This window comes from Chelonia mydas, chromosome 25 (genome assembly GCF_015237465.2).
Source record: "Chelonia mydas isolate rCheMyd1 chromosome 25, rCheMyd1.pri.v2, whole genome shotgun sequence".
Lineage (NCBI taxonomy): Eukaryota > Metazoa > Chordata > Testudines > Cheloniidae > Chelonia > Chelonia mydas.
In genome coordinates this window covers 1,253,014-1,279,997 of record NC_057858.1, presented here as the reverse complement: position 1 = coordinate 1,279,997, position 26,984 = coordinate 1,253,014, and the positions used below count along the sequence as shown (strand labels likewise).

Sequence of the window (26,984 nt, the reverse complement as noted above, 5' to 3'; positions counted from 1 at the left end):
TCCTCTTTTCCACCATTGCTAAAGAGGAAAGATGGAATGAAGGCAAAATCCAGAAAATCTTAGTAGTATAGAATTCCTTCCTTTTTAAGCAAACGTGAACTCCTTGACTTGGATGCCAGATGACTTTTGAACGGGATGATTTAGACAGCTTCTAAAGTGCAATTCTGCTCTGAAACTGAGTCTCTGTGTTATGTACACTTTGTTGGATTCCATGTTCGTCTCTCATTGATTATCATATTTGCTCAGTTTACAAAGGAAAAAAAATACTGTGTGACTGTCCGCTCTGCAAACTCAGCCTGGGCTCTTGGGAGTCTAGCTGGGTTATTTTTTCCCTTTGTGCATCACTGACAGTAATATATACATATACTAGGCCATATTCTGCCCTCAGACCTGTGCAACTTTAATAGCCTGTGTGAAATTTGCTGGAAGGACTGTTACGAAATATTTCTAACCTGCATAAATTTGATATGGAGACACAATAAACATGGAACTGCATGATGACATTTTTTAGCCGCTTTTCAGAATAGAACTGCATTTAAGAAGACAACTTGCACTGTGCAGATAATGCTGACGAAGCATTCTTGTCTCTCAAAAATACACTCAGGATGAGGAAATCCAAGGGTAATGCAGTATTCACTAGTGTCTTCAGAAAATCATGATTCAGGACTTCACCTGCCAAAAGGTTCCTCTGTAAGGCTTATTTTAAACTCTACAAGCTCTAGGAAGACATATACAGATACATTTTCAAATTACAGCTTCAGAAAGAGTGTCTGTCCATACTGCTGGTATTAAGGCCTCTAAATTTTAAAAAATGCTAAAGTGAGGAGTAAGAGTTGCCTCAAGCTTCAATGACTTGGCATAGTATTGTTCAAGAATTCTCTGTCATGGATAAAAAGCTACCTTCGCTTTGAGAGCTCTGTCCAAAATAACGAAGAGCTTTCATTGAGTTATAATGCTTGCTGTGACATAAGTTTTATTTTTCTGACAGATCACTTTTCTGCAGTGCTATAGCAAGAAGAAATTTGTAGTTTAGAACGTTGGCCATTGATTTGACTGCTAGCTCAAATCTCACCCAGCTTCATTTGATCTTTATTTGGAGGTTCCCAAGAAAAAGCTTTAATAACTCTTCAACATTGAGCAGTCTCTTCATAACAGCAAGATCATTGGGAGTCATTTTTTTTAAAATACTGATGTCAATCCTGATATCAACGTTTGTATTTGTTAGGGCCTGGTCTCGAGTCCTGGTCTTGAAGCCAGGCCCACTGGGTTCTTGGAAAACAACCGTGGCCAACGCACCACACCAACTCATCCAGTTAACAGGGAATTCACAGACTTGGGTGGGCCAGCTTCCAGCGTTCTGCTTCCTGTTTGGCCACACGATCTTGACTCTGGTTGGTGACTATATATATGTGTGTGTGTGTGTATATATATATATATATATATATAAAAACTTCCTGCTTACTTTCAGGGCTTGTCTGAGCATTAAGCCATTGCCCATTAGTTGCTACTTGGACCCGTTTGATTCTGTCTTGTTGCCCCCATCTCATCCTGTCTTGTTGTCTTGTCTGACTCCACCAGCTACTACACTGTACATTTCCCTTGGATTGGATCTCCTGGCTATTGGACCTCTTGCATGAACTGTGACCACTGACTTGGATGGACATTACAGTATTTATAACCAGCTCTTAATTTTCTTCATGCCTTCATACATGGGAAATATATACGCAGTCTCTCAATGAGGATGTCCCGGGATCCTTTCAGGAACAGGGCTTCTCAGAGTCTCTTTAATCTGTGCCAGCTCATGGCCTCTCGCTGTTTTGGAGGATTCCTAAAGATGTTTTGGTGCCTGGGTTGATACAACTCAAGACAAATAGGGACTAGAGGTGATAAGTGAAGGATATCTGATAGAGTTTCAGCAAATTCCTCCTTTTTTCCCCTCCTTTTCTTCCCCTCAAATTGAACTAAAAAATTAGCAGTGCAACAATCCATTCAGAACTTAGAAAAACTAAAAGCAGTAGCTCCAGTCCCTCTCCAAGAACAACGTTCAGGAAACTGTTCCAGAGTTGTGATGTCAAAACAAACTAGAGGCTTTTGCTGGATCTCTCTCTCCTCTGAACTAGGAAAACAAGACTGAACGGAACTTTTTTAAATTCAGAAACAAGATGCCAATCGTTGCCTATCTCCATTTTCCCATCCAAACAATTTTCTCAGACGTCATAGTATTTGGAATGTCCAAATTATGAGATACAAATTTATCATTATCTTGACACACTCAATAAAAAAAACAGTTCAAAATGCAGAAAGGCTTGTAAGAATCACCACGTTCAATTTAACTTCTATAGCAACATGGTTTTACTATCTATCCCAAAAGCTCATGGAATTCCCTCACAGAATGACTTCCATCTCAGGACAAAGTATCTCTCATCCTTCAGCACTGTAGTCTTATCCATGGACAAATTTGAGTAGTAGTATTGTCTAATTCAGCTTTATCACAGATCATCAAAAATGATGGTATGGACTATAACTGACTAGAATCTTAGTCGTTTTGTAGAAACTGTTTAACGGGAAATTATTTACCTCTGACCTCTGTAAACTCTCCTCTGGCAGACCTGGAACTTCCAGCTACATAACTGGATCATGTGTTGGCACTCCCATGAAAATGGTAGTTCTGGTGTTGGGAAAGCTCCTGGCAGGCAAACCTCATTCAGAACCACACCAGCTCAAGATGATGAAAATGCTTGTCAAGCTGGGGTGCCCAAGAGAGATGTGAACCCTCGTACTGCAAATGTTCAAAAAGAGAGACTACCCTAAACATAACTGTCTAAAATTCAAAGCAGTTTCAGTTATTTGAAAATAATGCCCAGTTTTAGTAGAGTGATGATGATAATAGGAAGGGAGTACTTCTGGCACCTTAGAGACTAACACATTTATTAGAGCATAAGCTGTAGCTCACGAAAGCTTATGCTCTAATAAATTTGTTAGTCTCTAAGGTGCCACAAGTCCTCCTTTTCTTTTTACAGATACAGACTAACACAGCTGGTACTCTGAAACCGATGATAATAGGGAGAGCCATGGTTATGTGCACCAACAGGGAGGTGCCAAAAGTTGTTGTTAAAGGACACAAACAATGAAACTTATTGTAGCTAGCAATCAAAGCAACTTCCATCAAAAAAGTTAAACCATCAAGCCATCTGGCTAACCCATCGACTGTCCCTAGAGTACTGAGAGCTAGATCAGACTGTGTTCTGAAATGTATATCAGCCTGGGATGCCCCACACTTGGATCTCTCTGTCTCTCAGACAAACAGGACCATTAAGATCTTCTCAAAGCACCAGAGAGGCTCTTGCCACATGGACACCACCTTCATCTCATGGACTGGCTAACTCCTATATACCTTCTAACCAAAGGTGCCAGGAAAAGTCAATTAGACAAAGCAAGAATGGTTCTTAGTCATTTTTTGGCCCTGATGGTTTTGGTTTTTTTACTGGATGCAGAGAAGCACCCCAGCTTTCCAACCTCTCTCCTCCGTCCAGATCTTTTGAGGCTGGAATGCTTGGAATCTGAGGTTAGTTATCTAGGAAGAACTTTACCTTCTGGTCTTATTGAACATATTTTCTCCTTTAGTGTAGACTGTACGCTATAGATGTAACACCACTCTCCTGTGTGGGTTATTGGAAGCAGGGGTCGAACCTGGACTTCTGGGTCTTGTTGCACCAGACTTTACTGCTGGAGCTAAAAAGACTCTGCTAATGTCCAAGGCTGTATTAAGCTTATCCACCTCTATGTAACTTAGCCACCACTAGAGGGGGACAGAGCACCATGCCAAGTGGGTATGGGTTACACAGACCGCCTCTGGCACCTTCCAGTTCAGCCATATCACTGTTCCTTCTGGCCAGATTCAAGTAAGGCTTAAGTCCTATTTTCCTGTCTATTCCACTTTCAGCGCTAAGATGTCTGATTTCAGGAAGGAAGTTAACAGTAATGCTCCCCATTGTTATGTGACATATTCCTTAAAAGCTGTATCTATTCCCAAGAATATTTCATATATTTTAAATTTGGAATATAATCTTAGTTCTACAAGCTACAACAAAGCCATCTGTAAACCCTTATCCAAATATTCTTTTATATACATTTCCTCAAAACAGCCTTATTTGTGTCTCAGCAGATCAAATTTTACTGTTTGGGAGCATTATCTATCTGAGCAGTATCTGCATATTTTTCCAAACAAAATGGTCCTCAGACCTGCTACAAATGTTGTGCCCATAGGTAATTTATCTTTCTGTCTCAGAGATTGCCTTTCTTTCTTTTTTGTCCCAGACCAACTGAAATTCCTGCATATACCCTACATGTTTGGAGCACTCTAAAATGCTACTTGGGTAGAGCCAAATCATAGAAGTCAGATGCATTGTTTGCCATACAAGGCAGCTACAAGATAGGCAAGAAAACCTCAAAGGCTACAATTTCCATATGGATCAGACTGGCAATGAAGCCAAGGGTACCTCACACCTAATAAAGATTTTTTCAAAGGATTTATGATGCACACAACAAGGCTGAGCTCTTCCTGGACAGAAAGCAATGGTGCTTTGAAGGCAACTACATGGCAAGGCAACTACATGGTCTCTGTGTGTTCTTTCATCCAACACTGATACAGCCTTCAGCAATAGGGTTCAACAAGCTGCGTCTGATATTTAATAGCTTAATTAAAAAATTCTAGTGCATGTAATGTTCCCTGCCTTCCTTTTGGCCAATATCTTGTTTCTGACAACATTCATTTCCTTACTGCCTGCTAGATCCCAGCAGTGAGTCTTCTGGATAGCTGGATGGTCCTTGTGAATGAGAGAAGAAAATTTTTGGTTTCTCATAGTGGGGACATCCATCAATCCAGAGGAACCCTTCCTAGGTCTAGTTTTTAAAGTATGAATTCTTTTTATAATCATCTATTGTTTTAAGAAGAGAGTGTGTCTTATTTGGTGCATTAAAAATATCTCTTTCCAGTTTTAACCAATTTGTATGAAAGCTTGAGAATAGATCTTCAGGGGTGTCTCCTGTCCTGCAACTGGTTATTGGAGTCTCCCTTTTACACCTGAAATCAGAGCATCTACCTCCAGGGATGAGTGGGTGGAACCTACCCAGCTGTGAGTTCCACTATGAGAAACCAAACTTACAGGTAAGGAAAAAAAAAATCTCCCCTCGTTTACTGTAGTTTTTAAACTTGCCTGCTATTAATCTGAGTGACCTCATGCTTTTTTATTATGAAAGAATGGAAAAGGGAAGGACTGATCAAATTATTCATCCGTATCTTTCACTTCTTTTCAGCCTAATATGTTTTGCAGTCTCTCATCATGTAAATTGTACCCAATTGCTAAACATCTCCAGTGTCTTGTTTAGCAATTATATACTATTATTGAAGAGAGGTGACTGTAATAGTTTAGAAGCACATGTATCTGTCTTCAGTTTTGCAAGAGGATGAGCTTGTGTGTTTGCTTTCTAGGCTCCAAAGGTGGCTACAGTCAATCTAGTGGTATTTATAGTCAGAGCCAGCCCCAGAGACAGGTGACTACAATTAAGCCAGTTCAAACAGTGAGCGCCACATCCTCAAGCTACAGTGCCTACCCAACAGTAACAACTGTTCAGCAGAATGCATCTGCCTCCTCCATCTCCTCGTACACCCCCTCTTCTTCATACAACTCCACTTCTGCATCATACTCTGGTAAGGAGATAGCTGTCATGCAGGTGTTGCACTGTAATTCTCTTTGTTTAGACTGTAACCCTCATAAAATTGCTCCCTTTTCTTTCTGCCTGCTAGGGTCAAATTACTCCAGTTATGATGCCACAGCGTACACAGCAGCTAGCACTTACTATCAACCACCTCAGCAGCCCCAGGCCCAGCATCAGCAGCCGCCACCCCTCCCACAGCAACCGAAATCCACGAGCTCTTCTTCATGGAGCAGCACAGGGAACAGCACCACCACCAACTCTAGCAACAGCTTCAGCAAAAAACCACCTTTTCAAAACAAACAGCTGAAACCCAAAGGGCCCCCTAAACAGCCTCAGCTTCATTACTGTGACATCTGCAAGATCAGCTGTGCTGGTCCACAGGTTAGCAATCCCCTTTACCCATGTGTCCACTCTATATAACCTGCACTTCCTCCCCAGTCATATAGTTTAGCAGATGATGTTCTATTGATCTGCAGTACGTCCTCTTCAGTGACTTAACGGTGAAACATCTCAGAAAATAGATGTAACAAATCCCCCACTATTGCAAGATCTAGTGTTGTGGTATGCAAGCTTTATCTAAGGGTCTGGTTATTTGCTGGATGTACTGTGAGCTTGGAGGCAAACGCTGTAGGCTCTCCAGGCACTAGACTGTACAGACTCTACCTTTCTGTGGATTTTCATTAGCGCTCAGATTTTAAGTAGTTAATGCAGGATTATTTTGCTACAACTGCCAGAAATAAAGAGTGAAAATATCCTAGGCCCAACTACTATTGACAGTTCCAATAAAGATCAAAACATTCCCTAACCCTGTGCCCTAGGCTGCCTGGCCACCTTTCCACAGCCATTTCCCAGGCTGCTGCCTCCAGCCTGCTGCATCTCTGCTCATAGGCAACCTATATGTCTCTTTCATCAGCCTAGTCTCCCTGACCTTAGTTTGTACTTTTCCAGTTTGTTTGGCATTATGGAGCTTTCTAGTGGCTGAATTCTGGACTGGATAACATATTGCCCTCCGTTGGTTAGCTCCTTTCCCCGCAACTCAGTCAAGGTGTGAGGAAAGATACTTAATGAGCCAGCAGGTTCTCTAAGACTTAAACCTATATAGTGGAAAGAAAATTTGGAACAAGCTATTGACCAAGACACTGTTTTAAGTTTTTATAAATACTGATTTTATTGGACATGTGTTTATTAGATATGCCTGTGTAAATGCCTGACCTTTTTTAAAGCCGTAACTTCCCTCTGCTCTGTTTGTTGTTCTCACTCATTGTGGCTTGTCTCAAATTTAGATTTAGCTACTTGAGGCAGGGGTCTTATTTTTGTGTTTTTACTGTCAGACACTAGTGCATTCTTAGGGTGCTATTTAAAAAAGAAGAAGAATAGGCTTGAATATAAATGTGAAGTGGTGTTTGTCTGCCTTTGTTCTTGGAATTCTCTGCTTAGCTAGAGCATATAGCATTTAACTGAAGAAGCAGACAGGGTCCTTTGGGAGAGAAATTATTGTCTCTTATAAACTGTCCTACAAGGTTTTAACAAGAGCAATCCTAAGAAATACCATATAGACTTCTGTGGTGGGATCCTTCTCTCATGGTGACAGTAAAATGTAGCATATAAACAATCAGACTGTCCAGCTCTGAAAGCGTGGAAAATTCTTACACTGCTTAGAGACTCTGCAGTGTAGTAGTAATATTCTGTCCACTGCTTCTAACTGAATAAAACTGAAGCTAATTATTAAATATTTCTGTCTAACATTGCCTAAATCAGGATTGAGCCCCAATGTTTCAGGTGCTGTATAAATACAAAGGAAGTGGTCCCTGCTCCAAAATGTTTAGCCTGAAAGCTTATTAAATCCAGTAAAGGGAGCTGCCATTTTAACATGATTATAATAATTATTATTATAAATAATTATCAATTATAATCAAGCCATGGGAAATGCATCTTGCTATTGGAATGAATGAGAAAATCTGAGCTTTTTAGAGTTTTGTTTCGGAAACTAATTCTTTTAGATTGGCTAATATAGCATTTAATACTACTTTAAAGCTAGCATTGCAAAATTCTGTTTGTCCATTCACCAGGGTCAAACTGTAATTCTTTTTTTAGTGGGTAAGTAAAATACTGGGGTTCCACTTCCCTACCTCCCAGTATCATGATGATGATAAAGGGCAGGTGAGTAGATTTGTTCCTGGCCTGGTAACATTTCTTGACCATCTTGTAGGAATGCTTTAAATCATTGTTAAACTCATAATTTTTTTAAAAAAATAATATTAGTTACCTTTATAATAATTATAATAAGCTCAGTTGTCCCTTAATTCTGATGGTGACATGTATTCTCTGTCTGCTTCCTACCAAGAAGACCAATCAAATATCAGTAAAATAATGCCCTCTGAGAGAGACCAGTTTACCCATTGTATAATGATAATGAAATGTGCTAGACACTTCTAAAAACTAGTATTAAAAATACTTAAACCATTCTTCCTATTGTCCTGTAAATATTGTGGTTATCTAAGCCTAAGTGGGTTTTGTAGTTGGACATTGTCTTCTGGAGGAAGTAAAGCACTATATATAAAAGAATTTGTTTGCTTCACCTGCCTGGGAATGCCTCTAGATGCTGCTGCTGTGAGTGGTGTTAATGAATGGGACACTCCACAAAAAGGCTTTGAGTTGCACACATTTGTACCCTTAAAACTAGACAGATTATGACCTGTCTTTGCAGATGAATGGTTCCAAGGAAATGCTGGGATGATATCAGTGTTTCACATAGCTGCTTAGAATGTATTTCCCTGTTTGACTGCAGACTTACCGGGAGCACTTGGAAGGACAAAAGCACAAAAAGAAAGAGGCAGCTCAGAAGACAGGTAACCTGGCAAACTGTGGCCCTCGTGGGGTGCAGACTCAGCTTCGATGCGAGCTCTGTGATGTCTCCTGCACAGGAGCAGATGCATATGCAGCACATATCCGGGGAGCAAAGCATCAGAAGGTATGAGAGCACAACAGGACCATGGACATTTCATGCAGAAATATAGTGTGGAATATCTGATTTACAGAGGATGCTGGTTTTCTAAAAATGTTCACAGTAGCTCACGGATATCAAGGGAACATTTCTGATTAAAAAAAAGTTGAAGTAGAAATATATCCTACACGTCAATATTTGATTGCAGTAGATGACTGGCTATCCAGAAATGGCTGGAGCACAAAAGACTACAGCACCAGGTTGCTTCAACACTAAGCAGTGTACTTGGGTACCGTAATAACAGAAACTCAGCTATCATAGAACCATGGGACTGGAAAGGATCTTGCGAGGTCATCTAGTCCAGTCCCCTGCACTCATGGCAGGACTAAGTTTTATCTAGACCATCCCTGAGAGATGTTTGGAGGTTTTTAAGAGCAGGTTAGACAATGATGGAGATTTCACAGCCTTTCTTGGCAATTTTTTTGATTAACCACCCCGACAGGAAGTTTTTCCTAATGTCCAGCCTAAACAGGGGGTTGGACTAAATGACCTCCTGAGGTCCATTCCAACCCTAATCTTCTATGATTCTAAACCACCCTTGCTGCATGCAGTTTAAGTTGATTGCTTCTTGGCCTATCCTGAGAGGTTAAGGAGAATAATTTTTCTCCCTCTTCCTTGTAACAACATTTTATGTACTTGAAAACTGTTATGATGTCCCCTCTGTCTTCTCTTCCCCAGCCTAAACATACCCAATTTTTTCAATCTTCCCTCACAGGTGATGTTTTCTAGGCCTTTAATCATTTTGGTTGCTCTTCTCTGAACTTTCTCCAGTTTGCCCACATCTTTCCTGAAATGTGGTGCCCAGAACTGGACACGCTACTCCAGTTAAGACCTAATCAGCGCAGAGTAGAGCGAAAGAATTACTTCTCAAGTCTTGCTTACAACACTCCTGCTAATACATCCCAGAATGATGTTAGCTTTTTTTGAAACAGTGTTACACTGTTGACTCATAGTTAGCTTGTGGTCCACTATGACCACCAGATCTTTTTCTGCAGTACTCCTTCCTAGGCAGTCATTTCCTATTTTGTATGTGTGCAACGGATTGTTCCTTCCTGAGTGGAGTACTTTGCATTTGTCCTTATTGAATTTCATCCTCTTTTCTTCAGACCATTTCTCTAGTTTGTCCAGATCGTTTTGAATTTTAATCCTATCCTAAAAAACACGTGCAACCCCTTCCAGATTTGTATTGTTCAAAACTTTATAAGTGTAGTCTCCATCCCATTATCTAAATCATTGATGAAGATATTGAACAGAACCAGACCACAACTGATCACTGCAGGATCCCACTTGATATGCCCTTCCAGCTTGCCTGCGAACCACTGATAACTACTCTCTGGGAACGGTTATCCAACCAGTTATGCACCCACCTTATTGTAGGTCTATCTAGGTCCTATTTCCCTAGTTTGTTTGAGAGAAACTCATGCAAGACATTATCAAAAGGCTTACTAAAGTCAAGATATTACCACATCTACTGCTTGCCACCCATCCACAAGGCTAGTTACCTTGTCAAAGAAAGCTGTTAGGTTGGTTTGGCACGCTTTGTTCTTGGCAAATCCATGTTGAATGTAGTTTATTACCTTATTTTCTAGGTGTTTTCAAATTGTTTGCTTAATTATTTACTCCATTATCTTTCCTGGGTATCTTTCCTGCATCCGATAAAGTGAGCTGTAGCTCACAAAATCTTACATTCTAATAAATTTGTTAGTCTCTAAGGTGCCACAAGTAATCCTTTTCTTTTTACGGATACAGACTAACACAGTTGCTACTCTGAAACCATTCCTGGGTATTGAAGTTAAACTAACTGGTTTGTAATTCCCTGTGTTGTCCTTAAGAACGGCCATACTGTGTCAGACCAAAGGTCCATCTAGCCCAGTATCTTATCTTCAGACAGTGGCCAATGCCAGGTGCCCCAGAGGGAATGAACAGAATAAATGATCAAGTGATCCATTCCCTGTCGCTCATTCCCTACCTCTGCCAAACAGAGGCTAGGGACACCATCTCTGTCCATTCTGGCTAATAGCCATTGATGGACCTATCCTCCATGAATTGATCTAGTTCTTTTTTGAGCCCTGTTATAGTCTTGACCTTCATAACATCCTCTGGCAAAGAGTTCCATGGGTTGACTGTGCGTTGTGTGAAGAAATACTTCCTTTTGTTTGTTGTAAACCTGCTACCTATTAATTTCATTTGGTGGCCCCTAGTTCCTGTGTTATGAGACGGAGTAAATGACACTTCCTTATTTACTTTCTCCACACCAGTCATGATTTTATAGCTCTCTATCATATCCCCTGTGACAGGTCAGGCCAGATGGCTATAGGAGAGTAATAGAAGGCAGATAGATTAGCCCCAGGCTAAGTAGGTCCCTTTTCCCTGGGTAAGGTAACAGGGAAGGTTCCAGAACAATCAGGAACCTTCTGGAGACAATTAAGACAGGCTGATTAGAAATCTGCAGGCAATCAAGAAGCTGCTAGAATCAATTAAGGAAGGCTAATCAGGGCACCTGGGTTTTAAAAAGGAGCTCACTTCAGTTTATGGTGTGCGTGTGAGGAGCAAGAGGCAAGAGGAGCTGAGAGTGAGAACGCGGACTGTTGGAGGACTGAGGTGTACAAGCATTATCAGACACGAGGAGGAAGGTCCTATGGTGAGGATAAAGAAGTTGTTGGGAGGAGGCCATGGGGAAGTAGCCCAGGGAGTTGTAGGTGTCGCACAGCTGTTACAGGAGGCAGTCTAGACAGCTGTATTCCACAGGGCCCTGGGCTGGAACCCGGAGTAGAGGGCGGGCCCTGGTTCCCCCCAAATCCTCCCAACTCCTGGTCAGACACAAGAGGAGTCGACCTGGACTGTGGGTTCAGAAAAATGGCCAAGCTGAGGGCTGCCGTGAAGCTCCAAGGCGAGCAAATCCGCCAATAAGCGCACGACCCACCAACGTAGAGCAGGAACTTTGTCACGCCCCCCTTAGTCAGCTCTTTTCCAAGTTGAAAAGTCCCAGTCTTATTAATCTCTCCTCATATGGTAGCTGTTCCATACATCCCAATAATTTTTGTTGCCCCGTTCTGAACCTTTTCCAATTCCAATATATCTTTTTTGAGATGGGGCGACCACATCAGCACACAGTATTCAAGATGTGAGCGTACCATGGGTTTATATAGAGGCAATATGATATTTTTTACCTTATTATCTATCCCTTTCTTAATGATTCCCAACATTCTGTTTGCTTTTTTGACTGCTGCTACACATTGAGTGGATGTTTTCAGAGAACTATCCACAGTGACGCCATGATCTTTCTTGAGTGGTAACAGCTAATTTAGACCCCACCATTTTGTATGTATAGTTGGGATTGTTTTCCAATGGGCATTACTTTGTATTTATCAACATTGAATTTCATCTGCCATTTTGTTGCCTAGTCACCCAGTTTTGAGAGATCCTTTTGTAGCTCTTCACAGTCTGCCTGGGACTTAACTATCTTGAGTAGTTTTGTATCATCTGCAAATATTCCCACCTCACTGTTTACCTTATTTTCCCTTTTTATAGGTTGGCTCTGTATTTGCTCTTTTCCAGTCCTCTGGACTCTCCACAGCCTCCTTGGCTGGGTATGGGGGACAAAGTAGCGCCCCCTCCCTTTTGCTTCTGGATGCCCCACCTTGGTGTTGATCATTTCAGCTGCCAGCAGGGGTTGGGCCCTGCCCCACTCTGGAGACACTTGGGCACAACACTGGAAGATCAGGCACCCAGTGAGTTCCCCACCTTCCCAGCGGTGGTGGGGCTCAGGCTTTGGGCCTCAGCCCTGGGGTGGTGGGGTGGTTTTGGGCTCCAGCTGCGTGGCAGCAGGCCGCAGGCTCCGGCAGCAGGGCTTCAAGCTGTAGCCCCCCACTGCCTCCCCTGGCCTCCATCCAGGGCTTAATTTGTCCCCAGGTTTGAGTAAGTCTGCTGTGAAAAGTGATACTTGTATGTTTGTTAATATCCCTTTTCACAATGGACTTACTAGCTAGCAATAAATAAATTACAATGATTTGGAAGTGTCTATGTGCATATTTATTTTTTTTCCTAAAGCTTAAGTAAGTATTTTAGGAAAAAATGAGAGAGGCCACCAGCAAGAGTTGGTGGCCACACTCTGAGGCCACCAACATTTTTGTTCTGAGAACCCAGATGTATTTCATCCTATCTCTTCTTTCTCTCCCCTCCCTATGAATGGTGACAGGCTTTTTCGTGCAACTCATGCTTAATGCAATTTATTTTTCCTCTCGGTGAAATGATCTCTTTTGAAGATATCTGTTTTCTAGTTCTAATTCAGGTGGGAAGAGGGGGAGAGATTGTTTTTCATTCTTTGAAAGTTTCTTGTTAAAGTCTCTACATTGAGACATTTCCCAGCAGCAGTTCTCCCTGATCAATTGCAAGTTCTGTAATCTGTTCAGAAAAGACCTGGCAGTTGAGGCACTAATGTCTGTTATGCTCTGCCATTCTATGGGCGTGCATGCCACCTGGTGGGAAAATAGTTGAATACTTTTTAAATATTTTGCTACAGAGTACTGCTCTGTCTTTCAGGACTGCATACAAAACTGTAGATCTGTTATAAATATAATATTACAGTGAAGCAATTCATCTTATGTGTGTTTGCATCCGATGAAGTGAGCTGTAGCTCACGAAAGCTTATGCTCAAATAAATTGGTTAGTCTCTAAGGTGCCACAAGTACTCCTTTTCTTTTTGTGTGTTTGTAGTATCACTTAGTTTTATTATATGTTTTTATTGGATGTGGAGATTACCCCGGTCTTTCGGTGAATGTATACACTTTCCAAGGGAAAGTTTTATAGTATTGCTGTTAACTTCTGTCCCTTTTTAGTCCTGCCCTTTCATATGACCACTGCATGTATTTCAGGTTGTTAAATTGCATACTAAATTGGGGAAGCCCATCCCTTCAGTAGAGCCTGTAGTAGTGAACTCTGGTTCAGGTCCTACCATCACTGGAGCAAGTAAGCCAGCTGCCCATGCCCCTACAGCCACATCTGTTACACCAACAAAACCAGCAGTTGTAGCAACTAACAGTGCAAGCAACATAAGCAAGCCAGTGCCAGTGAAGAAACCAGTTGCATCCAAGATAACATTTTCAGGTATGTCTCATTAAAATCCATTTTTAACTGTCTTGTTTTTGATGTATTGTCTAAAATCCGTCACCTCATATAGAAATGACAATTTGTTTAAAATGTATGATTCTTCCAAATGCTTGCAGGTGGGGCCTTTTCATGTTCCCATCATTATCCAGGAAAACCGACCAAGGAAAAGTAATTGTACATCAAGCTCCTTAAATGACTGAAAATTTTTTTTTATTATTTTTAACCATTTGGCTTCTAAAATCTAAAACTGTAGCTTTCATCTTCCCCCTCTGCCTCCAAAAGTGTTCCAGAAACAGAACAGGGATTTTTGTGTGTTTCTTTACAAATCTGATGTCTTCCATATTTGCTTATTTTTTTCTTTTGAAACCTGCTGTGAGGAAATAGAGGGAGGGCTTCTGTCTGAAAGTTGCATCGCTTGGCTGTAGTATTTTAGCAGAATATCAAACACTGGGAATTATATGTTGTTGAAATCTGTAGAAATCCTTCTTACTCTTGATATTAAACTGATTTTTTTAAATCTCTCACCATTGAGCCTTTGCTTCTTTAAATTGTTTTGTATTTAAGTTAATCTTTAAGAACTGTAGTTATTGAAGTTCAGGTTTGTCACTTGTTCTCTTTCAAAAGAATTGCTACTATTAAAAGAACTTCCTTATCTTTATAGTAGTCTAGTCTGCTCATTCATAGTAGATGTTGTTTGTTTTAAACTTAACTATTGGTCATAAAATAGTGAAGACTTGTAGTCTGAATGGAAGGCTGATAAGAAAAACTTCCACTTGACTATCAATGTGTAACTTTTAATTATTACTATAGATATGTGGTTTCTTGGTGTCATAGAAATTGTATAGTGGAGCCATACATCTTATCTAGTTATATTTTTGGCAGCTGCCATAATGACAAAAAAGCCCTACAGGACTAGCCATGGGATATTGTCATTTGGCATTATAAAGAGAAATTAACAATGACATGGTGGATTTGTAATACAGGTTCTGATAAGGGTACTTTCACAGATTGTAAGAAATCAGGTTGGTTATTAATCCACCTCTTTATACAGGGAATAATAAGCTTCAGGCAACAAGCATCAAATTGGAGGAAGTGAAGGTGACGCAACCAAAATTAGAGCTACAAAATGAACAGCCCACGCATGATGGCTCTGGGGATGGCCCAGGGGGTTTACTTGATGTACAACCTGTGGGACATGACTATGTGGAAGAGGTAATGCTTAACCGTTTTTTTTCACAAATCACTCACATTTACAGCTGTATAATGTCAGGCTTTGAAGTTCAAATATACTTAAAGCATGTACATGGCCCTACCAAATTCATGGCCATGAAAAATGCGTCACGGACCATGAAATCTGGTCTTTTGTGTGCTTTTACCCTATACCAGCAGTTCTCAAACTTTAGCGACCCAAAGACCCTCATTTTGATTTTAAATTTTTCATGGACCCCCAAGCTTACTGCTCAGCCCCAGGCTCCTGCCTCCACTCCACCCCTTCCTCCAAGGCCTCACCTCTGCCCCTCCTCTTCCCACCGCCGCTCCACCCCTCCCCCGCCTCTTTCCACCCCTCCCCCAGGTGTGCCCATCCCTGCTCCTTCCTCTCCCTCCCAGCGCCTCCTGCACGTCGGGGAACGACTGTTCTGTGACATGCAGGAGGCGCTGGGAGTGGGAGGAGTTGATCAGCAGGGCCCACGGACCCGCTGGAGTGCCCATGTGGATGCTATGGGGTCCGCGGACCCCAGTTTGAGAAATGCTGCCCTATACTGTACAGATTTCAGGGGGGAGACCTGCATTTTTTAAAGTGGGAGTCCTGACCCAAAAGGGAGTTGCAGGGTGATCCTAAGGTTATTTTAGGGGGGTTGCAGTATTGCCACCTTTACTTGTAAGCTGACTTCAGAGCTGGGCAGCCAGAGAGCAGTGGCTGCAGGCCAGGAGCCAGCTCTGAAGGCAGAGTCGCCACCAGCAGCAGCGCAGAAGTCAGGATCGCACGGTATGGTATTGCCACTCTTATTTCTATGCTGCTGCCTGCAGAGCTGGGCGGTCGGACAGTGGCGGCTGAGGCCCAGATCTGCAGGGAGCAGCTGTGCAACGGTAAGTGTACCAGTACCACAACCCCCTTCTACAATAGCCTTACTGTGCCCTGCCCCCTCCCACCCCCCCCAGCACACACAACCCCTTTTGGGGTCAGGACCCCCTACAATTACAACACTGTGAAATTTCAGATTTAAATAGCTGAAATCATGACATTTCTGATTTTTAAAACCCTATGACTGAAATTTACCAAAATGGGCCATGAATTTGGTAGGCCCATATTTATTTTCACTAACAAGGTCAGCTCCCAGACTGCTGTGCTGGGCATCACAAAATGGGGAAGAGATGGCCAGCCCTCTGTAGAGATAGAGGTGGTTAGGGACTATTTAGAAAAGCTGGACGTGCACAAGTCCATGGGGCCGGACGAATTGCATCCGAGAGTGCTGAAGGAATTGGCGGCTGTGATTGCAGAGCCCTTGGCCATTATCTTTGAAAACTCGTGGCGAACGGGGGAAGTCCCGGATGACTGGAAAAAGGCTAATGTAGTGCCCATCTTTAAAAAAGGGAAGAAGGAGGATCCTGGGAACTACAGGCCAGTCAGCCTCACCTCAGTCCCTGGAAAAATCATGGAGCAGGTCCTCAAAGAATCAATCCTGAAGCACTTAGAGGAGAGGAAAGTGATCAGGAACAGTCAGCATGGATTCACCAAGGGAAGGTCATGCCTGACTAATCTAATCGCCTTTTATGATGAGATTACTGGTTCTGTGGATGAAGGGAAAGCAGTGGATGTATTGTTTCTTGACTTTAGCAAAGCTTTTGACACGGTCTCCCACAGCATTCTTGTCAGCAAGTTAAGGACGTATGGGCTGGATGAATGCACTATAAGGTGGGTAGAAAGCTGGCTAGATTGTCGGGCACAACGGGTAGTGATCAATGGCTCCATGTCTAGTTGGCAGCCGGTGTCAAGTGGAGTGCCCCAGGGGTCGGTCCTGGGGCCCGTTTTGTTCAATATCTTCATAAATGATCTGGAGGATGGTGTGGATTGCACTCTGAGCAAATTTGCGGATGATACTAAACTGGGAGGAGTGGTAGATACGCTGGAGGGGAGGGATAGGATACAGAAGGACCTAGACAAATTGGAGGATTGGGCCAAAAGAAATCTGATGAGGTTCAATAAGGATAAGTGCAGGGTCCTGCACTTAGGATGGAAGAATCCAATGCACCGCTACAGACTAGGGACCGAATGGCTAGGCAGCAGTTCTGCGGAAAAGGACCTAGGGGTGACAGTGGACGAGAAGCTGGATATGAGTCAGCAGTGTGCCCTTGTTGCCAAGAAGGCCAATGGCATTTTGGGATGTATAAGTAGGGGCATAGCGAGCAGATCGAGGGACGTGATCGTTCCCCTCTATTCGACACTGGTGAGGCCTCATCTGGAGTACTGTGTCCAGTTTTGGGCCCCACACTACAAGAAGGATGTGGATAAATTGGAAAGAGTCCAGCGAAGGGCAACAAAAATGATTAGGGGTCTAGAGCACATGACTTATGAGGAGAGGCTGAGGGAGCTGGGATTGTTTAGTCTGCAGAAGAGAAGAATGAGGGGGGATTTGATAGCTGCTTTCAACTACCTGAAAGGGGGTTCCAAAGAGGATGGCTCTAGACTGTTCTCAATGGTAGCAGATGACAGAACGAGGAGTAATGGTCTCAAGTTGCAATGGGGGAGGTTTAGATTGGATATTAGGAAAAACTTTTTCACTAAGAGGGTGGTGAAACACTGGAATGCGTTACCTAGGGAGGTGGTAGAATCTCCTTCCTTAGAGGTTTTTAAGGTCAGGCTTGACAAAGCCCTGGCTGGGATGATTTAACTGGGACTTGGTCCTGCTTTGAGCAGGGGGTTGGACTAGATGACCTTCTGGGGTCCCTTCCAACCCTGATATTCTATGATTCTATGATTCTATGTATTTTCAACATTGAGCACCCTGAGAAAAATCATCTAGCTCAGTGGTCAGCAACCTTCAGCACGTGGCCTATCAGAATAATCTGCTGGTGGGCCACGAGACATTTTGTTTATGTTGACCATCCGCAGGCATGGCCCCCGTCCCGCAGCTCCCAGTGGCCACAATTCGCTGTTCCCTGCGGCTGTTCCTTGTTGGGCAGCATGCCAGAGGCTGCCGACCCCTGATCTAGCTGCTGGCTTCATTCTGTGCCCTCCATCATTTGCTGTTGAATTACTGTGGCCCAATTTTCACATCTACATTTGGGCACCCAAATGCAGCGTTTAGACAGCCTATTAAGGAGCCCTTGTTTGAGAACTTTGTCTCTGCTCTGCCTGCATACAGTTCATGAGGATGTGCCAAGTATCAAAATTATTTGGTTACATTAAACTGTTAATGTTTTAATTAGTCTTTAAAAAGTTCCCTTGCTCTTGAATCCCCAGTTCTGTAGAATTAGATTGGAAATCAGGATTAAATGTCGTCTGTATGACTTCCAGTGAAATTTTATTTATTTCAGTGTTGTCCTGTTTCCCATCCTTGGTAAGATTATAAACAAATAGTGGATGAACAGCAAACAGTTTTTAAAGTTTAAGAATCATTTATGGCTTGGAGGTGTTATGTGGTTGAGAATCACGAGCTAAGAAAGGTTGGGAACATGTTGGGGCTGCAAGAAGCAGTGCTGGTAGTCATGATTCAGTAGATGATGCTCTTTACTTGAGTCATGACTGTACTAGAACCCTAACATGGTGCTGAGGTCTGTTGTGCGGCTGGAGAGCCCACATTGCAGATGAGCCATAAAACTGAGGTCCAGACCATATGTGTTCATGAAAGTTGTCATGGTGCTTTTCAGAAGTATTAATCCTAATGTTCAGGTTACATTTCTTCATACATGTGCTTATTCTGGGCCTCCCTAAATTTCTCCTACAGTTTAAATTGAATGTTGTATCTTCTCTTCCGGTCCTAAACAGCTCTGCAGTGTCACTGTGAGCTATTAAATAGATGCTGTGTCTCACCCAAGAGTTGACTGAATTTTAGTAATGGATAAATGCACATACTTTTACGTTTGTAAAGTGCCTTAGGCTCCACTGGGATGTAAGGCTCTTCTTAAATGCAAGAGAATTTCGTTGTTGCCACCAACAGTGCCTATAAATATTAAATTACATATTTTGTCTCAGGTACACAATGATGAAGGAAGAATGATCCGGTTTCACTGTAAGCTCTGCGAATGCAGTTTCAACGATCCTAATGCCAAGGACATGCACCTAAAGGGGCGTAGGCATCGGCTCCAGTACAAGGTGTGAATGGGGACATCCTGTTATGGTGCTGAACAAAGGGACTTGCATGGTGGTAGCTTCACTCAATCAACTGCTGAGCGCTCTCCCGTCGACTCCAGTACTCTACCAGAACAAGAAGCGCAAGCGGAGTCGACGGGAGAGCGCTCAGCAGTTGATTTATCGAGTCTATACTAGATATGATAAATCGACCCCCGCTGGATCGATCGCTGCCCACCGATTCAGCAGGTAGTGTAGACAAGCTGAATTGGAATAAATTTGCAAACTGGATACGATTAATTTAGGCTTGAAGAGAGACTGGGAGTGGATGGGTCATTACACAAAATAAAACTATTTCCCCATGTTTATCCCCCCCACCCCCCACTGTTCCAGTTTGCAAACTGGATACAATTAACTTAGGCTTGAATAGAGACTGGGAGTGGATGGGTCATTACACAAAGTAAAACTATTTCCCCATGTTTATCCCCACACACACACACACACTGTTTGTCAGACGTTCTTGTCAACTGCTGGAAATGGCCCACCTTGATTATCACTACAAAAGGTGTCCCCACCCCACCCCACCCCTGGCTCTCCTGCTGGTAATAGCTCACCTTAAGTGATCACTCTGGTTACAGTGTGTATGGTAACACCCATTGTTTCATGTTCTCTGTATATAAATCTCCCCACTGTATTTTCCACTGAATGCATCCGTAGCTGTAGTTCACAAAAGCTTATGCTCAAATAAATTTGTCAGTGTCTAAGGTGCCACAAGTACTCTTTTTCTTTTTGCGATTACAGACTAATACGGCTGCTACTCTGAAACCTTAATGAAGGTGGTAATTGATTTGAGTAGATTTTGTTGTAGGAAATAAGTGTTTTCCAGCATCTTGTTAGAATTTAACAAATAGTAAGTCTAAGTTTCAAAACTAGTGTAAAATGAAACCAGATCTTGCATGTCTGAATGGAGATTTTCAAAACACAACTTTGACCATTTGTTTTGTATTTCATCTGGGTGAAATTCTTGCTCCCTAAAAGAATAAAATAATATTGTATGAAGTGAGGTTAAATTACCAATTCAGCCTGTTCTCAGACATCCTGCTGGAATATGTTAACTCTAGAAAAGACAATTCCCAATGATTTTTTTTTTCAATTAGTAAATAGGTGTACAAAAATTTCTGAGAATTATCCAATAGAGCTAATTCCTGATCTCTCTCCCTTCCCCTTTGCTAATAGTTTCTTGAAGAGAGTAGCTATACCATCTCTCTCCCCCAGAGCAATTGTCCGGAATGACTGTCTTCTCTTTCTGCCTTTAAGTGGAGCAGTAGACCAATTAGACATCCTCTTACAAGGAGTATTGCAGTTCAGGCACCTGAAATAGTGTGGCCAACAGTTTGCAACTTCCCAGCACTAATTCAGAATGCACTGGTCAATAGCAAAATGAGTCTTGCATAGCTATTTGGACATATATGAAGGTGCTTAGTGATACTTTCTTCCAGGGAGGAGAGGGAAAGATCTTGTGATCACTGGAGGCAACTTTAAGATCAGTAGTTAAAGATACTTATTCCGAGACTAAATGCTGAATTTCCATATCCACCATTTACTCCCATGATATTAAATGACAACAAGGATACTTACATTCTCTATGCCCAGCAGGAGGTATTGCAAATGGCCTGTTGCTCCCAACTGTTTCCTCCTCCTTTAGCGAAATGGCAGTCAGTTTGCAAGCTTGATGTTACTGCCCAGTCGCCCATTATTCTGATTCATTAAAACAAACCCAACAGAATCTGGTTTCCATGGAAGGAGCAAATTTTATTCAGAAACAGCCATTTAATGTCAAAAGGAATGTATCAAAAATGTACCAAAAACAAAAAAACATTGCATTTAAGCACTGATGGGCAAAGCTCCGTTTTAGGAGTATTTTTAGTGAACACAAAGCATTTTACAAGCTTTGCAAGTGCTATATGTTACAATATGTTGGGGATGGCAAACACCATTTAAATCGAGCACAGAGGGACCTAAAAAGCATATTTTAAAATTCTTAGGTTAAAACCTCTTTATGCCATCTTCAGTTGGTCTCTTTGGATGGTCTCTTTGAGTGTGGTGGGGTTTTTTTTTGTCCCATTCTGAATATTATGGCATTGAGTCAAGTTTCCACATGCTCAGTCCATTGTTGGTAGCAACTCTGCCCAAACTTGTTGTCACAAAAGAATTAGCCTTTGGTAAGGCTGACTTCCTAACAATTGAAGACGACAGTGGATTGCTATACTAAAGTTCTTGAAGTTGTAAGTAAGTGGCCAGTAGATGGTGACCTTGATTGGTATTTCATGAAATGAAGTAACTGTAGACGACTATCCCACCTGTACTTAACCATTCTGCACTGTAATCCAGGGAGTGATGTTATAATACAAATTAACCACTAACCAGTGGACATGCGTGGGATGGATTTATTCTGTTCAATGATAATACAATTATTGGAATTATTAATGTGAAGCCAAAGTTGTTGCACATACCACAAAAAATTGAATCCATCAAACTCAATTTGACTTTGGCGATTCAAGTGTAAGTGAATACAGTCACTGTTTGTAGGCTTAAGTCATTTGGTGGGTCTGAGTTCCTTATATCAGAAGGATTCATCTTCACCATTTTAACTTCTTTCTTGCATTGGTTGACCTTAACATTGCATTTAAGCACTGATGGGCAACGCTCCATTTTAGGAATATTTTTAGTGAACACACAGCATTTTACAAGCTTTGCGAGTGCTATATGTTACAATATGTTGGGGGTGGCAAACACCATTTAAATCGAGCACAGAGGGACCTAAAAAGCATATTTTAAAATTCTTAGGTTAAAACCTCTTTAGGCCATCTTCAGTTGGTCTCTTTGGATGGCAAAGCATATTTGGCTATTGACCGAGTGGTACATGGAGTATATTTTGTCATCTGGGCCTGTTCCAACTCCTGTTGAAGTAACATTTCTTGGAAGCAAGTTTAGGCTCTTTAGATCATTATTACCCCCAAATTGTCCATTCGATCAAACACATTGTTTTGAAGTCATGCCATTGTCAAGTCCAGAACTGGCCAATCCTTATCTTACTAATATTTTGAAGCCTACACAGAGTAAAAATATTCTGCCTTTTCGTTCAGAAGTAACGAGCAGATTTCTCATTTACACTGACTATTAGCAAGACTGATGGACTTTAAAAAGCTCTGAGATGAAAAAACGTTCTGGTTGCCTGTCCACATTTTTTTTTTCTATTTTCAGTTGCTCGTGCTTTAATCAGTCACAGCCCTTTACATGAGAACATGAGCTCTGTTTGCTATGTGTTCGTCTGGTCCAGCTGCTTGTTCTTTGACTGAAATTACCACTCTTGTTTGTAGCATCTCTTCCACTGCCAGCAAATGCAACATCACAAACATTTGGTTGCTGTGGAAATGTTGCAAACAACATTGATTTAAGGTGAAAAAGAAGCAGCAGAAAATAAAGAACTTTTAAGAACTCATGTCCCATATTCAAGCAGATATTTCTCACTTAAATGAGGCTGCATTAATATAAAGTCAGATTAGAAGAATTATTCCCAGAACATTGAAATGTACTTAATATTATTCCTGGGTTAGGCCTTTGAATATTGCTTTTGAAACATGTCAGGTTCAAAGCTTGGGTTTATGTGAAGCTGGAGACTTGGTCCCAGATTTTCAAACCTGGGTATTTCCATTTTGGGCTCCCTATTTAAGACACCTTGGGCCTCATTTCAGAGGTGCTGAGTATCCATAAACTCCAGTTTACTTCATTGGGAGTTGCGGATGCTCATCTCTGAAAATCAGGCCACTTTTATTTAGGTGTTTAATTTTAGGCATTTAAGTTTTACCCTTGGGTTTTACCCTTTGTCCTAAATCTGTTTTGGATAGGTCTTTTTGGCAATTGATGCTGGGAACTGGAATAGTTTACAAAGGCTTCCTTGTTCTGGGGGTAGGGGTTTAACTACGTGTTACAGCTGCCCATGGCTGTTTCTCTTAATTAAGAGATGGTACAAATTATCGTTATACAACATGTCATCAAACAGTATCTAAAAACCCAAGTGTAATGTCAGGTTTATTAATTAACACTTGAATCATGGAACTACAGTAGTAGACTTTTTTTTAATATTGATACTCTACTAGCTTTGTGATAGTGTTTTTAAGATTTTCTAAAATGTGTTGTAACTTCCTTGTAGAAGAAAGTAAACCCAGATCTACCAGTTGAGATCAAGCCCAGTAACCGAGCTCGGAAAATGCATGAGGAGAAGATGAAAAAGCAGAAACAGAAGGATATGGTAAAGAGACGCAGAGAGGAAGAGCAGCGTTGGCACATGGAAATGAGGCGAGTCCTCCCTTGGAGATCACTTTCACAGAAATGTGGATTTTATGGGATATTGCAAGATTCATACTTTTGTGTTAATTCACACCGTCCATTGAGTTTTGCTAGTGCAAGGGCTCTCAATCTGTGGGTCAGGCTCTTGAAGGTGGTCACAGATCTGTTCTTCTTCCCTGTCTGTGCAAATGCTTTCTTGTTAAGCTTCTTGCACATTTTCTTCTTGAGATGCCAGAAAAACCCATGTCTTGACTTCTGTAGTGACAAAAGAACTGATGCAAAGGATTCGGGGCATATTTGAGGAAAACTGGTTGTGAAAGCCTTAATGGATGGGAGATAGGCAAAGTAGTCAAATTGTTTATGGAGTTGTAGGAAGTAAAAGGTTGAAAAGCCCTGCCATAATAGAAAAGCTTATGACCTGACAGGAGTCTAAAGATGCTTTAGAGCTGTATCATCCAAGACCATTGCCTCTACATAGGGAAAGTGAAAGCAGATGTGTTGTCTTGTTCTCGCTGGCTGGTACTTTATCCTTGCTGTAACTGAACAGCATTTGTAGGCCTGTTTTTGCAGTAAAGTGTGAAAGCAATGTAAGTTGAATGAATTAGACTGTGGCTCGTATTTTGCCCTCACTTCTCTAGAGCAGGGGTTCCCAAACTTTTTTCCCTGAGGCCCACCTGTGCAGCTGCAATAGGCACTACAGCCCGCTATTAACATGCGTCTGTCAGGGAGAGAGGGGTCCTGTGAGGCGTGCGTGGCCCCCTCACCTCAGCAGGGACCAGGGCCAGCAAGAGGGTGGAGGGGCCAGGCAGTGCCACAGCCAGCTCTCCCCGACTCCCTCCACCTCAGCAGCCCGCTGAGTGCCTTGAGCTCGTCAGCTGGCAGTCCTTCCCCAGTCATCCACCCAGCAACCTAGCATGCCTCACAGGCACCCAGGGCTGGCCTTAGGGAAAATGGTGCCCTGGGCGAACTTGTATTTTGGCACCTTTGGCCTCCGCTGCCTCCCTGGGCTTCCCCCCCGTTACCCCCACTGTTTCTCTCTCCTTCTCTGCCCCCGCCCCCGTTGCCCTAAGCTCCCTTCCATGTCCTTGCATACTAGGTCTGCTCCAGTCCTTACCTCTTGACCACGGCAGCTGGAAAATGGCAGCTGCTGGCTGGGTGGCCCCCAACTCCGCCGAGGGCAGACCACCTTTGGGCTGTGGCCCACAGTTTGAGAACCCCTGCAGTAGAGCACCAAGTGGAGTGAGACGACGGATAGCTTTTGTAATGCCTCAGAGTACATGCTGTATAGTGCTCCGTGCCATCTTTTTCTCCCCACCGTACCCAGGCCCCATTAAGTATTGGCAGATAGTAGGCATATGGCACTGACAGTGCCACTCCCAGCTGGAGGGTGCCACTAGATATTAGTTCCTGTGTAATGCATTTTGCGGGGAATGGGTAGAAAAGGCTCCTTAAGCTTTTCTCTATCATCCATTCTTTGCAGAATCTTGACCTGTTAATAATTCATTTAACTCACTGATATGCAGTCATCTCTGGTGTGAAATACAGCAGCTGTTTAAACAATACACAGCAGAGCTAGGGCAGGAAATGAGAAGATCAGCAATCTCCGATTCTGATTCTGGCTGCTTACACAGTTCAATCCAATGTGTTAATTTTCTTCATATTCTCCTGATGCACTCTTGCTAACCTGATTACAAATAATCATTATTAGTTATTTGTTAACTTAAATACAGCATCATAGGCTTTTCCTGATCAGATGGTCAGAGGACAGTGACTGTATTGAGCCCAGAAGTACTTTAATGCAGTTCATCTTTGCTTGATGTAACTGTACCACTTTTTTTTTTTTTTAATCTCTTTCCATTCAGGCGCTATGAAGAGGAACTGTACTGGCGGCGGGTAGAGGAAGAGCAGTTATACTGGGAAGAGCAGCGGCGGCGGATGGCCGCAGACTGGCATCCACCCCCACTTATGGGCAGACCTGGCATGCCAGTTCCTCCTCTCTTGGTGGGTAACCCTAGATTCAATTCCTGGAAGGAGAAATGTGAAGAATTCTGGCATCTTTAAACTGTGTTTCAAGGCTAGAATGTGTGTTCCCTTGTGTATTCTTTGAATATTGCAGGATTAATTTTTTGTGTCTCCTAAAAACCCATCACCAGAATTTGGAATTGGTAATGGACGCAGATTAACTCTTTTAGTTGGTTGCAGCATTTTCGACAAATGCATGTTTGAAATGTTGGACTGCTTGGCAGGGTAAACATATAAACTTCAGATCACTAATTTGTTGTTTATACTGTGCAACTTAAAGGGTACAATTTGCCTTCCCTGTCCTTATGTTCAGCAACAAAATGCCACTTGAAAACAGTTGTCTATGTCCTCTTAATCCCCTATGCCTAAACTCATAAGCCTCTTCAATTTTTATCACACCTATATTCTGCATATCTTCCCCTCCACTCCTTTGTGCCCTGCACCCAGACACTCACCCTTTCTTTTAAAAACCTCCTTTTACATTGGGGCAAGAGATCACCACATGATTGCACGTGCATGCGCACACACCTACTTGAGATCTGCTGCAAGGATTCCATATGGCCGTGCCATACCTGCACTTGAGTGGGTGGTGCATTACAGTAGTAGGAGATAAAATATGTACTCATGAAAATTCACTTTTTAAATTGGAAAAATTACTAGCTAGCTTTGCTAAATACTTTGTAATGTAATCTGTACATTTAAACATGTTCCATTTATGTGCAGGTTACTAAAGTGATGGTTGTCACATACAAAACCCCTGCACAGTGAGCTGCATTTTCTTATTATACTTTCCCAGTCCTTTTCAAACCATTTAACAAGCGTTTTTCAGGCAGTCTGACCTGGAGGTCAGATTCCTTTTTGTTTGATTCTCTGAGGCAGGCTTTAGTAAATGGGGTTTTTGTTGTAATCATAAGCATATAGCTCTAGACTTGCCTTTCACCACAATAGATGCTCTTTTTCCTGCCCTCAGTGACCACTTCCATTTAACCATACTATTCCTTCACTTTTTAAGGCTGCGTCTATATTAGTGCACCTCTCATGGAACCTTATTTATCTTAATCACTGGAAACTGGGAGGCTTATTTACAGCTCTCACTGAATCTCCTTAGACTAATCTGTCTATACTGACTGGGCCAAACCTCTAGGTATGAGGTATGGTGTCACTCTGTGCCAAGCCACCTGATACATTTTTAAAAAAAGAGGCCACATGTGGGGATCTGATTAGTGATTAGTTCTGTGATCACTGCTGGGATTAGGAGGTCTTTATAGTCAATGTGAATACACCATGACTTGAGAGAGCTGGCTAGGAAAACTCATGAGATTGCTCGTTAACCGCTGCAGCTGAAGAACTTGGAAAATCACTTGTTAGTATAAATTTGAAGCTCCCTCTACTAATGTCTTGGTCCTGCTACTGTGCCATATACTAATCATCCTGCAGCTACATCGAACCTTTCATTCCAGTGAATCCTCAAATACCCTACTTTTACAAATT

General features: G+C 42.2%; 1 protein-coding gene across 4 annotated transcripts in view; it reads left to right on the top strand.

The window, feature by feature from the left end:
- The window catches only part of LOC102938687 (zinc finger RNA-binding protein), an 86,495-nt gene that overhangs the window by 41,021 nt on the left and 18,490 nt on the right, over nt 1-26,984 (top strand). For all 4 annotated transcript variants that reach the window (XR_005223320.2, XM_037885455.2, XM_037885454.2 and 1 more), the window contains exons 4-11: nt 5,492-5,710; nt 5,807-6,099; nt 8,507-8,689; nt 13,597-13,828; nt 14,883-15,043; nt 19,026-19,145; nt 23,335-23,480; nt 25,334-25,472. Coding sequence is in view for 3 of the 4 variants with exons in the window: in XM_037885455.2 (XP_037741383.1) it covers nt 5,492-5,710; nt 5,807-6,099; nt 8,507-8,689; nt 13,597-13,828; nt 14,883-15,043; nt 19,026-19,145; nt 23,335-23,480; nt 25,334-25,472 (1,493 nt within the window). In the remaining variant the exon portion in view is untranslated. The remainder of the gene's footprint in view (nt 1-5,491; nt 5,711-5,806; nt 6,100-8,506; nt 8,690-13,596; nt 13,829-14,882; nt 15,044-19,025; nt 19,146-23,334; nt 23,481-25,333; nt 25,473-26,984) is intronic.